The sequence below is a fragment of the Podarcis muralis genome, chromosome Z (genome assembly GCF_964188315.1).
Source record: "Podarcis muralis chromosome Z, rPodMur119.hap1.1, whole genome shotgun sequence".
Classification (NCBI taxonomy): domain Eukaryota; kingdom Metazoa; phylum Chordata; class Lepidosauria; order Squamata; family Lacertidae; genus Podarcis; species Podarcis muralis.
The window spans coordinates 41119643-41137326 of record NC_135673.1 but is presented as its reverse complement, the minus strand read 5'-3'; the positions used below and the strand labels follow the sequence as shown (position 1 = coordinate 41137326).

The 17684-nt window shown below is 47.9% G+C and overlaps 1 protein-coding gene across 7 annotated transcripts in view; it reads right to left on the bottom strand.

Annotated features, from left to right (window-relative positions):
* NRK (Nik related kinase) overlaps nucleotides 1–17684 on the bottom strand; it is a 126704-nt gene that overhangs the window by 38379 nt on the left and 70641 nt on the right. For 6 of the 7 annotated variants that reach the window (XM_077922435.1, XM_077922436.1, XM_028714864.2 and 3 more), the window contains 4 exons: nucleotides 17560–17653; nucleotides 5266–5445; nucleotides 3338–3467; nucleotides 1040–1198 (listed from right to left, as the gene is read on the bottom strand). In XM_077922435.1, coding sequence (XP_077778561.1) covers nucleotides 1040–1198; nucleotides 3338–3467; nucleotides 5266–5445; nucleotides 17560–17653 — 563 coding nt within the window. The remainder of the gene's footprint in view (nucleotides 1–1039; nucleotides 1199–3337; nucleotides 3468–5265; nucleotides 5446–17559; nucleotides 17654–17684) is intronic. The other variant, XM_077922437.1, reaches the window with a different exon arrangement.

Here is a 17684-nt window from a genome sequence, read left to right as displayed (position 1 = left end):
TTCCAGGATTTCTGTTGCAGAATGTTCTCCACTTCAGAAAGTGATGGGCTCAAGTTACTGCCCAGGACAGAAAATGTACTGGTATCACAAGACCTCCCATCTCTGGGCATGACTTGAGAGGCAGAAAGAAGCAAAAAACTGACACATGCTCTAGACCAGGTCCCTACTGATGCTCCAGAAAAGGGTAAGACTGGGTTACAAAAACTCAGCTGCTACCTAGCTGTTGCTCAAGCAACATCTCCTTTTGGACAGCTCCTCTGATGCTTTACTGCCGATCTTGCCTTGCTAGTAAGTGCTCCAGCTGCATTCCAGGACACTTCAACTCAACAATCAGGGTGAGCAGGAACGGGGCAATTTACTGAATGGGAACGGAAACAGGACTGCAATACCTCAAGGACCGCCTCTCTCCCATATAAACCATTCTGGACTCTGTGTTCACCCTTCTTCGTGTGCCTCTTCCAAGAGAGGTCCAGAAGGTGGCAAAACATGGCCTTTTCTGTGGTGGCTCCCTGTTTGTGGGATGCTCTCCCCAGGGAGGTTCACCAGGCACCTTCATTATATATATTTTAGTTGCCAGGCGAAAACGTTCCTTTTTAACCAGGCCTTGGGTTGATGAATATTTTAAATGTGTCTGTGGGAAGGGGGAGGCTATGGCTTTGCTGTTGTGTTTTAAGTATTTACTTGTTTTTATCCGGTACTTTATTCTGTGAACCACCCTGTGGCCCTTTGATAAAGAGCAGTATATAAATCTCACAAGTAACAATAGCAACATAGGAAGCTGCCTTGCAATGAGTTAGGCTATTGGTCCATCTTGCTGCAATATTGGCTACACTGACTGGCAGCAGCTCTCCAGGGTTCCAGGTGAAAGTCTTTCCCACTCCTACCTGGAGATGCTGGGGATTGAACCCACGATCACGCAAAGTAAGTGCTCTTCCAGGGTGCTTTGGCCCTTCCCCCTATATTTTTAAAGATCTGAACAAGCCTCCAAGAACCTCAGAATCGCAAGCCATCTATTTCTGCTTCAGATAAACTTTCTTACCCCACAATGCGGAACACAAGATCTCAGAGTTGAACTTCTTTTTGTATTTGCGGATTTCTGGGCTGTCACTCTGTGGCCGGATATTGGTGGGGTTCACGTTGACCACTGAGCCTTTCCTTGCATTTTGCCTGCTGGTGGGCTCTGGTTTTGCACTGGATGCTGGGGAAGAGAAGCAGAGAGTTTTTATAAAACGATTGTTATGTTTTCTTGCACAACACATGGCTTGTGAGGCAACTGTGCCCCACGCTCTAAGTGTGCCCCTCATGAAAGCAGGATTCCTACTCTCTTTTTGAATGACATCTAATATGTCACATCCACAATATACATTTAAAGCACATTGCTTCCTCCAAGGAATCCAGGGAGCCGTGGCTTGTTAATGATGCTGCGAACTATAGCTTTGTGAGAGAGCATTTGCTTTAAATTTATGGTGTAGATGTGACCTAAGGGCCAGACCACAAGTGATGCTATTCATTTGCATTTAATGTGCACATTTTAAACATGCAAATAGCAACTACTGGAAGGAGCCTGATAATGTTTAGGATCAGAGCAGGTGGGGTACAGGGAGTTTTGTCAGTCTTGACAAAAGTCATTCCTTTGAAGCAGCTATTTGCATGGTATTCCCTATGCACTGACATTCCATATTGGCACCAGAAAATGTGACAGACCAGTGTATTCAGCCCAAAGAACAAAGAATTATCTAAGTAAATAAGGTGCTTGCCTGCTGGGAGTCCACCTTCTACCAGGCGAATTTGTAGGTCACGGAAAACCATACATAATGGTTTACCATCCGTGGTTCACTTGAATAAACCATGAATGGGAAGCCAAAAACAACATTTGGCTTGGAGCAGAGGTGGATTAGAGTAGTGCGACCAGTTCTGCTGCACTGGGCACTGGGCCTAGGGAGTTCTCCAGGGTGTTGCAACTATGATGTAGTGAACTGAGCAGTACAGTAGGCAGGAGGTGCAGGGGGCATCAAATATTGGTGATGCATAAATTTGAAAGACCCAAGTCCACCCTTGCTTGGAGTGGAGCAAGCCATGATCCTTGTAAGACTGAGACCGGGATTCGGATGGGTGACTATGTCAATTTCAGTTTCTCCCAGTTTCTCATCTTTCTAATCTTAAGTTCAGTTCTCTACATTTCCACATCAGTTTGTGATTTAAAAGACAACATTTCAGTTTAGTCCTGATATACACCTTTTTGTATGCATTTTTGCCTAATGTACATATTTTTTCAAAGCAACCTCCACCATATGTAGTGCATTTTTGTATGTCGTTTTCACTAATATATGCATTTATATGCACACTTTTGTTGTTCATATGTGTATTTTTGTACACATTGCTTGACTGGAGTCCTGCTTTGTAAAATTTGGAGAAGGGCACATTATGAAGGATGCCTTTGCATTGTTTCAGAAAGTGCAAATTAGGTAAGTTCATCTTTAGATGTGCAACCAAACTGAATTTCTCCCTTATCCCTACTCAGGAATTGTGGTTTATTCCACTAGTGCCAGGGGAGAAGCAAAGTAAGAGTCACCTGATTATGGAAAGCCATCATTTACAAGCGAATGCTACCATTGAGGACTAGCTCCCTGCCATGCAGGTAGCGCTGACCCAGGGCACAAGCATAGGTCAGCCAAGGCTGAACACCTGGATAAGCGGAAAGCCGGAAACAGGCTATCTCTGCCACCTGTATGTCCCCCTGGACTCTGGCATGGGGACAACCCCCTCTCGGGGGCTGACCAAACCAAGTTGAGTCCCTGGATTCCTTTAATGGAATACACTTCACATAGGGATGGCGAGAGCGTTCTCCCATCCCTATCACCTGAACCAGAGCCTATCCACAACCTTAAAAGTTGTGACGATTTGCTATGCAGCAGGTGAAACCCAAATGGCAACAGCCAATCAGCCAAGTGGGGAAAATTCCTGCCGTGCCCCTGTCCCAACGACAGACGACACACGACGGCATAGCAAGGTCAAGCGCACAGCCCGAAAAGTAGGGAGAGGTGGGTGGGTGTTCCGAATGCACGAGCCGAAAGAGGAAGCTCTGGGTCACGTGCATGGGCATATATAGGTCCCTCGATCCATTTGGACTGCACCCCATTGGCCAGATTACACCCAGCAACGAGGGACCTACCAATCGGGTGTTGTGGCTGACCAATCTTACCCACCCACAACACAGGTGGCCAGTCTCCAGGTCTCACCGCAACACGTGCCCTCTTTAAGGGAGGACACGATTTCACTCCTCCCCTCCAAAAGAGGCAAATATGGCATGTTCTGCAATAAAAGAAACTGTACTCACGAGAACCACAGTTTGGTCCAGTTGGACTTGAAGGAGGTGACATTTGTAGAAGCCTAGGATCTATGAATGATGTGAATGATGTCGTAGATGAGGAACTATTTTTTGAGGGGGTGTTGTTAGTGCTCGGTGCCTAAAATGGGGGGGGGGAAATTAAGATGAAACAAAGGAACTTAATCACAACCGACTGCATTGATGGTGCTACATGTATACTATACAGTGACCTTTCCCAGCCTTGGACCCCCAGATGCTGATGGACTACAACTCCCATAATTCTTAAGACAGCAGAACCGGTGGTCAGGGATGATGGGAGTTGTAGTCCAACAAGATCTGGAGGCCCAGGGTTGGGACAGGCTGATGTCTCTGGGATGGATGGTTCTACTTCAACACCCTCCTTAAAAAAACCCCAAACGAAGCTAAAACCTTGCTTTGAAAGTGATACCACAACTTAATTACAGTGGTACCTCGGTTTACGAACTTAATCTGTTCCAGAAGCCCGTTCTTAAACTGAAGCTGCGCTTTCCCTAATGAGGTCTCCCACCGCCGGTGCCCTTCCACCATTCGGATTCCGTTCCTAGACCGAGGTAAAGTTCATAGACTTCTGGTTTTGCGGAAGTTTGTAACCCAAACAGGGCTGTTCGTAAACCGAGGTACCACTGCAGAGCTTATGTACATTGCATTCTGCTGGGTTGCTGCACTAAGATACTCTGCGGCCAATGCTACTAGAAAGCCACCTAGGCTGTGAAGAAGAAAGTGGGGTAATATGGGAAGGAGCAGTAGATCTGACCAGAGCCCTAGTTGAGTGAGTAGTAGAGTCTGGCCCACTGCTCTGAAACCCCTTCCAGACATCCAGTAAGACTGGGTACTTATCAGGGGTCTGGAATGGAAGGTGTGTAGAAGTTCCAGCTGGGGTAGCTCTGTTGGTAGAGCATGTGGCTCTTAATTTCAGGTTGATGGGTTCAAGCCCCATGTTGGGCAAATAGATTCCTGCATTTAGACTAGATGATCATTGTGGTGCTTTCTAACTCTACATTTCTATGACTCTCTGATTCTAGAAGGTGGAAGTGGATCTAACTATTAGAAATCTGGATGATTAGCAGTGGATTGTACTCTAAAGCTTCATTGGAAAGGAAAACAAAAACAAAGGGTAGATACATCTAGTTCTTTCACATCTATAAAAATTATACAGCAATAACATGTGTTGGGCAGGTTATTTCTCTTCACCACCACACAGACACACATGATTCACCATTAAATCTCCCTTCCAAAACAGCTGAAAGGAGAAGACTGAAGTAAATGAACATAAATGCTTTCCTTTAATTTGGAACGTATAACAACCTCAAGTAACTGGCACAGCCTCCCTGCAGATCCATAGCAATGCAGACCAAAACTTCTGGCAAGATGCAATGGAATGCTAATGGCCAATATCTATCACCCCTCAGGATAAAACAGAGTTACTACAGGGCTTCAAAATATATGACATTTTAGACATTGCTGGACATCTAAAACTAACAAAAACATCAACAACTCAATAGTCACGTTGTGCGACATGCTCACATAACTTGCGCAGCATGTGCATAATATGCCAGGCGGCATGCGCAAATGATGTCAGCAAGTCATGCGGAATATACACACAGCATGAGCATGTTGCACATGACGTCAGCACATTGGTGGTGCTAGTCCCTCTCAATCACAGGGTCAAGCCAGCGCAACTGTCCTGAGATATGAATTTTTGCACACAACCTCTCCTATTACACATTTTTGCAAGGCATTTCCCCTAGTAGTTTTGTATGTTATTTTCATTACAATGTGCATTTTTTGTGTGTATGCTTTTTTGATTGGAGAACTGCATCATATAATTCAGAGAAGTTTGAATCTCAAAGGAAGGATTGCATTTCAGTTTGTTTATTGTCATAATATGTGGCATTTACCTTGTTGGGAATAGGCTTGCTCTGAGGTTCCGGAAAGTGGTTCTGAGCAACTTTCAGCTGGTTTGCTGAACAATTCGAAACCTGGCTCTGTTGCAACAGGTCTGGGAGAAGATAGTTTTGGTTGCTCATCCCCCAGAATCGTTCCTGAGAACTGCAGCTGAGCTTTCCTGCAACATAACCCTGCACACAACGACAACTTTTTAAGAGCTGTTCTGTGACCAGAAGTCAAGCTATTCTCCCCTCCCTTCCTCCCAGCATGCAGCACTGCTCACTTGTGGTAACACTTATGGTAACAAATGCTGGTGAATGTTGGAAGTCCAAATCTCTGTAGTACATCACAGCTAATGAAAATCAGATTATGGCAGGAATGTCAGCGCATCAGGAAAAAATGTAATAAAATAAAACGACACTGGAAATGGGATTCTGATGGATGGGAGCTGCTTAAAGGAGACTAGTAATGCTCCATGTTTATACAGTGGAGTTCATCTTCAAAGCACTTCGCAAATGATATCTAATCCATCCTCTCAGGCCCCCATGACACAGAGCCAAAGAAGCATTAGCATTCCAGCAGCAGGGTAATGGGGTGGAGTCTCTTTAAGAAGCCAGCATCAAAACTAGAAGAAGGGTGAATCTCAGAGATTGCTTCACCTTGCAAGAGCGCCTCTTATGATCTTCTCCTTGGGAAGCTCTACCCACAACCCCTTTCTTCCAGGCGAAGCCAGAAAGGTGGCTGGGAGGAGGAGGACCTTTTTATTTGGCAGTGGTGCTGAGGCTTGGTAAAGGACCCCTGACAGTTCGGCTTACAAACAATAAATAACAATGACATGATAGAACATCACAAATGCAACATGAAGCCGACAACATTAATCTTATGTACAGGATTAGTCTCCATGTGGCTGAGCCTCAGTGCTGGGAGAACGGCTGAGTTTTGCTTCACTTTGAAAGCGTCTCTCCTTATCCCTACATTCCAAGCAGAGATCTTTGTTTAAAAACAAATTCTTAGTCAGTTTTGTAATAAACCGGCTTATAACCGTGACTCATGAAGCTGGTTCCTCCACTGAGAATATATGTGCTAAAGGTGGGGGAGAAAAGACAGGGTAGGACCACAACCAGCAACTGGAATACTGGAAGATGCTGTTTTCAACAAGAAGAAAGGAAAGGAGCAGAAGTAGAAACCAGACCTGAAGTCCTATCCTCTGATCTGAAAACCCAGGTCTTTAGTTCTAGATGGTAGGAGTAGGTGGGCTCACTACTGGGGGTTTTCCTGCATAGAATTGGTAAAAAATACATTTCATTGCCAATGTGTTTAGCACTGCAACATGTGAGCAGATTTGAAGGCTCAGCCCTAGGAAGTATTATCCTGACATAAATTTGGGAGTATTGCAGAGTCTTTTGGTCTCAGGACTGATCGTACTGATGGCTTCACTCACTGCCGTTTGTTTATTTGAAATACTCAAAATCTTTCCACAACTGCTCAAGATAGCTCACGGCATCTATTTAAGACCATTTCATTCAGCAAAGACCTAAAGCTGAAAGCATTTTTAAAAAAAACTTTAGAAGAACATACAGTTGTAACTTGGATCTCAAACGCCTTGCCACTCGAACGTTTTGGCTCCCAATTGCCGCAACCCCAGAAGTGAGTGTTCTGGTTTGCGAACGTTCTTTGGAAGCCGAACGTCCATTGCAGAGCCGGATTTAGGTTTGATGAGGCCCTAAGATACTGAAGGTAATGGGGCCCTTTATATGTCCAGCTGTCCTTTGTCAACAACAAATTGCCACTGCTTTTTGTGTTGAATATATGCTACATGGTAATTTATGGACCTCATAGGTATCTAAAGCTGTTTGCACATAACAAATAGGAGCCTGCACAACACTCTTGCTGTATTTTGTTTTTCATCTTCTATTTTGGAAATGTACATCCAGGGGAGGCAGCCAACTTTTGGAGCAATATTTTATCCCCCCTGCTCTGTGAAGTCATCCTCTTAGAAGCACTTGAACTTCCCGTTCCTGGTTCCTAGGAAATTGGGGGAAGTCAGCTGCAGGTTCTCCTCTCTGTTCTAAAAAGCAGGTGTCTTCCCCCAAAGGATCCTGGGAATTGTAGTTTGTTAGGGCTTCTGGGATTTGCAGGTCTATGAGGAGGAGGAGGAGGAGAAGAAAAAGAAAAAGAAGAGTTTGGATTTGATATCCCACCTTTCACTCCCCCTTAAGGAGTCTCAAAGGGGATAACATTCTCCTTTCCCTTCCTCCCCCACAACAAACACTCTGTGAGGTGAGTGAGGCTGAGAGACTTCAGAGAAGTGTGACTAGCCCAAGGTCACCCAGCAGCTGCATGTGGAGGAGCGGGGAATCGAACCCGGTTCACCAGATTACGAGTCCACCGCTCTTAAGCACTACACCACACTGGCCTCTCTGAGAGGGAATCTGCAATGCCCAGGATCATTTGGGGGACGTCATGCGCTTTAAACGCTCACTGGATGCACTTTAAATCAGAGGATCCTAGAATTGTCGAGTTGCGAGGGACCCCGAGGGTCATCTAGTCCAACCCCCTGCAATGCAGGAATCTCAGCTCAAGAACCCATGGCAGATGGCCGTCCAAGCTCTGCTGAAAAACCTCCAAGGAAGGAGAGTCTTACCGCCTTCCGAGGGATTTCCTCCCCCTGTCAAACAGCTCTTGCTGTCAGAAAGTTCTTCCTGGAGTCGGAATCTCCTTTCTGGTCACTTGAAGCCATGGCTTCAGGTCCTGAGGGCCTCTGGAGCAGGAGAAAACAAGTTTCCTCCCTGTGACGCCCTTGAGATATTGACAGGGCTCTCATATCCATGTCCGGAGGGACAGGGAGCAAAACATCTCTCTCTCCCCTTTCCCCACCCCATGCAGAATGGCAAGGGGTCTGTGCATCCGGCAGGTAAGAAGGTGGTGGGAGTGTGGAGCCTAGCCAGGGGCTGGCAATGGGCAGGATCCTTGCACTGCCGGGGGTTGGACTAGACGACCTTTGGCATCCCTTCCAACTCGACCATGCTATGATTCTCTCAAGCAGCTGAAGGAACGGGCGGGGGAGCAAGATGCAGAAGAAGGGGAGGCACAACCCCCCCCCAGCAGCCCCTTCTGGCCTTACCCACAGTGGCCTCATCCCAGCACACTTTGACCCCCCTGGTTTTATTTTTCTTCATTCAGCTGCCAGACAACCCAGCAGCCTGGCCCCTGTTTGCCCGCTGATGCAAGTGCTGCTTTGCAAGCAAGCCTTATAGTGCCCTGCAAGGGGGATGCCTGTCAGATGACAGTGAGAGTTGGTAGAGAAAGATGGATTCTCAAGGTAGGAGGCCTAGAGGAGATGAGTGGCAATATTATTATTGTGAGGTGATGCTATTACAATTCCAAAGGGAATGTCAAGCAGGGAGGGAGGGGAAGAGAGAGAGTGGAATTCTGGTGGAGACGGAAGATGGAAGGAGGCTTGGAAAGGAAGTTTGAAAGCGGGGCAGGTGAGAGTCGGTTGAGAGCGGTTGGTTCTAGAAGGGGGCATGGGGGGAGGGGCTGAAGCTGAGCTGGACTTAGAAGCAGCAGCACAGCCGCCATTGCTCTCAGCATGTGGCCGTTCAGTGCTGAAAAAAGGGGGTCTCTCCCAACTTGGAGGCAAGAGGATTTCTTAACTCAGGTGAGCCATGGAGCCAGGGCTTGGCTTGTACAGAAATAGTACCTCAGGTTAAGAACTTTGCTTCAGGATGAGGACAGAAATTGCGCGGCGGCAGCGGGAGGCCCCATTAGCTAAAGTGGTACCTCAGGTTAAGAACAGTTTCAGGTTAAGAACGGACATCCAGAACGAATTAAGTTCTTAACCCGAGGTACCACTGCATTGCTAAAACCCAGATGCCTCACCCCCCCTCCAAGCTTCACAGAACTGGGCTATGCCTGATTATCGTCTCCCAAAGCAACTTGTTGTTGTTTAGTCGTGTCCGCCTCTTCGTGACCCCATGGACTCCAGGCACTCCTATCTTCCATTGTCTCCCGCGGTTTGGTCAAACTCATGTTGGTAGCTTTGAGAATACTGTCCCACCATCTCGTCCTCTGTCGCCCCCTTCTCCTTGTGCCCTCCATCTTTCCCAGCACCAGGGTCTTTTCCAGGGAGTCTTCTCATGAGGTGGCCAAAGTACTGGAGCCTCAGCTTCAGGATCTGTCCTTCCAGTGACCATTCCTTCAGAATGGAGAGGTCTGATCTTCTTGCAGTCCATGGGACTCTCAAGAGTCTCCTCCAGCACCATAATTCAAAAGCATCCATTCTTCAGCGATCAGCCTTCTTTATGGTCCAGCTCTCACTTCCACACATCACTACTGGGAAAACCATGGCTTAACTATACGGACCTTTGTCAGCAAGGTGATGTCTCTGCTTTTTAAGATGCTGTCTAGGTTTGTCTTTGCTTTTCTCCCAAGAAGCAGGCGTCTTTTAATTTCGTGACTGCTGTCACCATCTGCAGTGATCAAGAAAGTAAAATCCCAAGCCCAAGAAAGTAAAATCTCTCACTACCTTCATTTCTTCCCCTTCTTGCATTTCCTTTTCATTGGAATGATTTTTGTTTTTGTTCTTGGTCCACATATAGCTTAAGCCTGTCTTGTAGAATTTTAAGCATAACTTTGCTAGCGTGTGAAATGAGTGCAATTGTGTGGTAGTTGGAGCATTCTTTGGCACTGCCCTTCTTTGGGACTGGGATGTAGACTGATCTTCTCCAATCCTCTGGCCACTGCTGAGTTTTCCAAACTTACTGTCATATTGAGTGAAGCACCTTAACAGCATCATCTTTTAAAATTTTACGAGCCTCCACTCATAGTTCTTCAGGCACTCTGTCCATCAAATCTAAATCCTTAAACCTGTTCCTCCCTTCCACTGTGTATTCATAAGGGATTTGATTTAGATTTATGTGGCGTTTGCCTCCTAGGTGGGTCATAAGGAAAGGGTTAAATGAGTGTGATGTGATTGGCCCTGCTTCGTTCTGAACTCCAAGGCCAAACTTGCCAGTTGTTCCTTTTATGTCTTGACTCCCTACTTTAGCATTCCAATCCCCTATTTCTATAAGGTGTTGTAAGTCTTCATAGAATTGGTCTGCCTTGGATTTGTATCGAGATCATTCTATCATTTTTGAGATTGCATCCCAGTACAGCTTTCACCACTCTTTTGTTGACTATGAGGGCCACTCCATTTCTTTTGCGGGATTCTTGCCCACAGTAGTAGATATGATGGTCATCCGAACTGAATTCGCCCATTCCCATCCATTTTAGTTCACTGGTGCCCAGGATGTCAATATTTATTCTTGCCACCTCATTTTTGACCACATCCAGCTTACCAGGGTTCATGGTTCTTACATTCCAGGTTCCTATGCAATATTTTTCTTTACAGCACTGGACTTTCCTTTCGCTTCCAGACGTATCCACAACAGAGCGACCTTTCGGCTTTGGCCCAGCCGCTTCATCAGCTCTGAATCTACTTGTACTTGTCCTCCGCTCTTCCTCAGTAGCTTGTTGGATGCCTTCCGACCTGAGGAGCTCATCTTCCAGCATCATAACTTTTATATTTCCCACCTGTAACCTCTTCCTCTGTTTTTTATTTTTCCTTTCTGTCTCCTAGGACATAATAGGCTGCTGCAGAGGCAAACCATGAAGGAGGCAGGAGGGGCACAAAAAGTGAATGAACCATTGGAGATTGTGGTAGGTAAATTCCATGGGGAATCCATTCCCCACATGTGCAGGGAGGTCATGGTGCTGACCTGAGTGAAACAGGGCTGGGTTGGGGGTTGCAGTCCCACCTCGCCCCAGCCCCTTGCCCCCCTCCTTCCAAGCCAGGGGTCAGGTGCCCAGGCAGGAGCTGGTTGGCAGCCTGTGGTGATGTGGGCATGGGCAACCTGGCAGGGTGCTTGTTCTGCCCCCCTAGAGAATACAATGTCCTTCTTCCTTTGCAGGGCCGTGGTTTGTGGAACCAGCAGCAGCCCTGTGGTGGAGGGAAACCCAGCAAAATCCGGAGGTATGTTGTGACCTTGTGTGGCAGGGGAAGTGTTTCCCAGTGATCTTGGGGGTGGAGGAGGAAGGCCTGATTTAGAGATCCCTATAGTTTTATGGAGAGGGTTTCTCTGTGGTCCAGGCAGGGCCCTAGCCAGGGGGTGGTGAGGTGGACCCCCGCCAGGGGTGCAGGTGAGGGGTGGGCGCACAAAATTGGCTCATAAATATATCTAAATACATAGATGATAATAATAAATATTATTATCTATATATTTATCTGGTTCCAAATCCACCAAGCAATCAGACTAACAGAGCTTGTTTCTTCCTTAGGCGAGAGGCCCACCAGAATGAGGGGGGAAAGGCTCCTACTTTAGGTAAGTGGAAATGCCAACTGAGTGCCCCATATTTTAGGAATGTTTCCTTCCCGTGTCCCCCCTCCCTCATGTTCCAGAGTGGTGCTATCATCTGGGATGCAGGCACTTGCTGATTCCTTCATTTCCTTTGCAGGGAGGGAGCCTTTCCCCAACGTCTACTTCATTCTGGCGAAATCCCTGGAGGGACGTGGCGAACATCAGGTACTGGGACAGAAGGAAGGGGCCCTTGTGGAACTTCTTTTGGGGGGTCATCAAAAATGGGACAGTAATTTTTCATCCACCCCAGCCCCTTCTCATCAGATGCTTCCTGCTTCCTCCACAGGACCACACCTCCAGGGATGAGGCTCCAGCCCCTGGACGAAGAACAAGAGACCATCATGGTGGTTCTTGGCCCCTGATCCTCGCCTGCCTCACCCTCCATCTGTTCCCCGTGCGGGCATGGCTCCTTCCTGGCCGTACCTGGCACAGAAGCAGCAGCCAAGGTTTTCCCCCATAAAGAACACCTCAAGAGTTATTCCAGAGGTGACTTTGGCTGCTGCCTCTGTGCCAGGCCAGTTGGGATGGAGCCCAGAGGCCTGCACAGAGGAGTTCAGAGTGGGGCAGCTTGTAAGATCAGGTAGGATGAAATGCCCCCTTCCCAGGTCCCCACCCTCCTGCCCCAGACTGGGGCTCACGCGGCTGGGAGCCAGGCGCCGGCTGATGTCTCCCTTTGTTTTGCAGCGAGGAGAAGGTTCAGCCTGGGAGCTGCCGCATCCCGGGAGGGACTGGAGCCGAGACAACGGCCTCTCGCCTCACAGGTAAGGGGACAGGGGGATTTCATTGCTTTGCCACTCTATGCTTTGCCGCTCGCGATTTGTGGGTTTGGGGGGGTGCAGGCAGGGGGCGCGTCGGAATGTCACTCCCCTTCAGGATGGCACCTGGGGCAGCCGCCCCCTGCCCCCCATCAGGACGCCCCTGGCCACAAACAGGATTTGAGCCCAAGAGCCCTCTGTTCACCTGGGACTTCCTGCAACGGCTTCTTGAAGCCCCGTCCCTGGTTGTTTGGTCTGTGACAGACCATTCACACATTCAGGGATTCCTTCTTTCTTGCAGGGTATGGCTTCTGCACTGCTGTGGCTGCTGCTGAAGCCCCCTCCCCACAAATAAAATAGGTAAGAGGCATGGAGCGGGGAGAACACCCTGCTCCAGACTTCTAGACCAACTCTCTGACTTAAAACCGAGGCGTTCCTACGAGAGCCAGTATCAAAAAATCACATGGAAGCAGTACAGAAATGGATAAGGCAGAGCTATAGCTGATAAGGAATGCAGTGCTCAAGGTTTGGCAAAGGAGGACAGACCTGGGCTAAAACGAATCTTCTTCTCCCACAGGCCACGTCATGTATCCATCTTTGGAAAGACTCTCTGAAGAAAGCAAGTAGTGCTGATAACTCTCTGTTTCTCCTATAGGAAATATTCCACCTGGAAACTTCAGTGAATTTCTGAAAAGTTTTTTTGAGGTTTTTTCTTGGAAAATGTACAACTAGACCACGAGTCAAACCAAAACCACATGTCTTGTATGAAGTCGATGTCTATATTAAAAGTGTTCTCTTGTGGCTGACAAAGAGTCCTGTCTTGGTTGTCACTGTGCATTTTGCAAAACTGATTTGTGGGCAGAAGCTACATGCTAGTATTTGAAATTAGCCAGGCACATTTTGCACCTGCCTGTTGGCCACTGGTGATTATTTAATGGCCAAAGGCGTCAGCAAAGAAACATGTAATGATGGTGCCAAGGCGAGCCTCTGGGGAGACTCCACTGAGCTGTCAAAATGAAGGGAGAAGGGGGGAAGACCGCTGGCAAAGCAGCACAGCTTGCCTCCTTATCCTGATGGCTTGGGATAGACTTGGGAGTCGCCAAATGTTGCCCCCTCAGTGTGTGCGTGTGGCTGTGCTCGAAGATGTGCTGCTGCTCATGAGGCAAGGAAGCCCCCCCCCAAGGGCGGGACATGGGCGGAGAGAGCCTGGCCTATCGCCGGGAAGGGGACGCGTCGTAATGCAGCTCAACCCTCCTCTGTTCCACAGGCAGCGTTGAGTTGCATTTTGTCACCCCACTGTTTATCAGCTCCATCTGATACGCAGGATGAGACCCTCCCTGCCCGTAGTGGTGCATGCCAAGGTGGTGCATGCTCTGGTTATCTCCCGCTTGGACTACTGCCATGCGCTCCATGTGGGGCTACCTTTGAAGGTGACCCGGAAACTACAACTAATCCAGAATGCAGCAGCTAGACTGGGGACTGGGAGCGGCCGCCAAGACCATATAACACCGGTCCTGAAAGACCTTCATTGGCTTCCAGGCTCTGTGTCTGTACACAGAGCCTCCATCAGCGTGTCTGTTCTCTCTGAGCGGCTTAGTCATGCTGGCCACATGACCCGGAAGCTGTACGCCGGCTCCCTCGGCCAATAAAGTGAGATGAGCACCGCAACCCCAGAGTCGGCCACAACTGGACCTAATGGTCAGGGGTCCCTTTACCTTTACCTTAATCATCATCATCATCATCATCATCATATGGCAGGACCCGCCAGGCCTTCCTGCGACTACAATGCCCCCCCAGGCCTACCTGTGGCTGTGGCAGGCCTTGCAGGGTAGGCCCCAGTGAGCCTCCCCATGGCCCCCAAGTTGGGCAGAACCCTGTGTGGGTGCCTGAGCACAAATGCGGAGCCAATTGCACAGCTGGTAGGTAATTAACCTACTGCCACCTGTGAGGATGTACAATGCGCAAGCTTATTTTAATTAAAAAGCCCTTTTTTAAAATTAAGATGTGCAATAGGAGCAGGCTTCTTCTTATGTTCTGAACTGCAATGCTCTGTCACATGGATTGCGAGTGCATGCCATGAAATGACTGGCTATGGACCTGGCTGCCAGTAGGTGATCTCTGACCTCTTTCAGTCCTCTGGTCCCATGACAGCTGGAATGCTCCAGATGCATGTGAAGGCTGCAGTGTTTGAATGCCTGACAGTTCTGGGAAGGATGAGGCTCTCATTAAGAACCAAGATGGATGCTGATAGCCTTTGCGCAGCCATTCCCTCTCTAAGCTCTGCTGAAGCAATAACCCACAGAGATGTATTTTATGGCTGGCACCAAAGATAGAAACCTGTCTTCTGTGTGGTTTGCTACAAGAGATAAACAATGGACTGGAGCTAAGCATCTGCGGGTGCCAGCCTGTATGTTTGCAGGCAAACCGTGAATCTTAAGTAGGAACAGCCTGATGTTTCAAAAGCCAAATCGCTAATTGGAAAATGTGGAAATGAGAAGGAGACCAGGAAGCATTTTGCCTCCTGCTTAGCTTAAGAAACCACAAAAGTAAAACATGAATTGCAATTCTTTCTCTCTTTTGAGTTCTGCAAACCTTCTTACAGATTCAGCTCTTGGAATAGGAGCAGGGAGGAGGAAGAAGAAGAAGAAAGGGAAGAAGGTTTGTATGCGTTCTCCTATCCTCACCCCCTTGCCATGCTCCCAACTCTGCTTCAATGCACTGGTGCCTTTTGAAGGCTTGGGCAATCTTCGCGCACCCCGACTTTAGGCCCTATCTACATCACAGCCAAATTGGCTTAATAGCCATTCTCGAAACCCTGGAAATTGTAGACCTGTGATGGGGAAGGAAAGTATCACTAACCAAATTCTCGGCATGCTGACCAAGCTCCAATCCTACAACTCTTTGAGGAGATAATACCATCCCCTTAAATTTACAAAGTAGGTACAAACTCAGCTTTGTGGGGTCCATAACCCATCATCAAATGTCGCAGAGCCACCTCGCTCTCAACAGCTAAACAGAAGAGCAAGCTTAAGTGATAGCTACAGAGGAGCGCTGGTTTCTTGACAACCACAAAATTTGTTTCAGAAACTGGTGCTTCTAGAAGAATTGAGATCTTCTGCAATAAGTGGTTATGACCTAGGTCACATCCACAGCATACATTTAGACCATGGGTGGGGAACTCCCCCGCCCTCCACAGGCCAAATTTGACAGGTGAGTGAGGCCACACACCTGCCTGTCACCTGATGCCACTAATAATGTCAGGGGGTGGGGTGCTTTGAAGTCCTGGAGTCAGACTCTGGATTTCACCACAAGGGGAGGATGTAAGTCTGGTCGAAAAGGCCTCAGTCTGCTCCTAGCAGATTGGGATTTCCTGGAACAAGTTGCTCACTTGGACTTATCTGTGGTCCTACAACTTCTGACCTGCCTTGCCTTCTTTTCCATGGGACCCAGAATCAGCCAGGGAACACAACAATGGCATTCTGCTGGCTGGCAAATTCCTATTTATATAGGTCTGTGGGCTTAATACTTTCCTAGGTTGTCTTGTAGGGATTAACTGGCTGCTGCTCTGTTTTCATTGGAACATCTGCCTCTGAGACTCTTAGGCACAGGATCATGGGTTTGAGTCCCATGTTGGGCAAAAAGATTTCTGCATTGCAGGAGGTTGGACTAGATGACCGTTGTGGTCCCTTCCCACTCTACAATTCAATGAATTTTTAAAATACCTTTTCAATCTGATTACTCCAGTTTTCACAAGTCAGGGATGAGAACACATTTCAGCCTGACGGACACACTTCCTTCTGAGGGCCACATGCCAGTGGTCTGAGGGGCCAGGGTCAAAAGCGAGTGGAGCAACAGCAAAAGTTCAGAAGGCTAGTTTCTCTACATGCTCACACAAGGTTTAAAGCAGCTCCATTTTAAATTCAGGATGCTTTGCTGTGCCACGGAAGTGTAGATGAAGCATTGATCTAATAGACATTTAATCTGGTTTAATAACCTTTCATAATTCCCTCCCTTAACCTGATTACTCTAATTCTCATAAAATGTAAGGATAAAATATGGCTAGCACGTTTAGCACGTTCATTCCAAAGTATGAGTAATTAGGGGTAGAATCCAAATGTACAGACTAGCATGCAGGAAACTGGAAGTACAGTGGATGCTCAGGTTGCGAACGTGATCAATGCGGGAAGCATGTTCGCAACCTGCAGTGTCCGCAACCCGCAGCGCCACGTCTGCACATGCATGGGTTGTGATTCGGTGCTTCTGCGCATGCACATAGCACGATTTAGCGCTTCTGCACATGTGCAAGCGCCGAAACCTGGAAGTAACCCGTTCCGGTACTTCCAGGTTTGGTGCAGTGCACAACCCAAAATCACGCAAGCCGAAGCGTCTGTAACCCGAGGTATGACTGTATCACTTCCTGCTTTCCAGCCAATGAGGACAGCAACTACAAATTATTATGGGATGCAAAGCTCGCCTGGAACATTAGGGGTCAGTAGAAACTACACGGGAGTCTGTGGGAATTCAGAATGGGTCAAATGAATTTGTCTTGGGTCAGCCACTATCTTTCTGCCTTAGTACTTTCCCAGGGCCAGTTTCTATAGCACCCCATCCATGTATGATGCTTGCAAAGGGTAATATTAGCAATATTACCACAGAAGATGGCAGGATCCCCAAGGGCGTGCTCTATGGGGTGCTGGCTTCAGGCACTAGGTCCATTGGCAGACCGACTCTGCATTACAAAGATGTCTGCAAATGTGACATTAAAGCTGGCAACTTCAATCCCGCCATGTGGGAATCCCTTGCAGATGAACACAGTGCCTGGAGACAGGAAAGTTGTGCACCCCTTGTAGTGACCAGAGGAGGAATGACCACTGCGAGGAGTGTAGAGAGAAGAAATGCCATGGCACATCTGCAGCAGCACAACCAGACGCCTTCATTTGCCCCAGCTGCAACAAAACATGTCTCTCCTGTATCAGTGTCTACAGCTACTGTGCAGGTGCTATAACCTTCTGACAGTTTGACTTCACCCTCCATTGTCTCCAAAGACAGATGGATGCCAACAAGCATGGCTGCAATATTAGCAATCAGAATTTGATCTCTCTAGTTCTATGTACAGAGGATGCCCCTTTGAAACGGGGCGTTGAATTACCTTCTGCTCCACTACAGAACTCCGAGGGTTCGGTTCAGTCTCATCTGGAACTCTTGCCCTTGAGAAACCCATCACTCCATTGCTGGGTAGTTGCCTAGTAACAAATGCCAATTAGTGAACAGAGA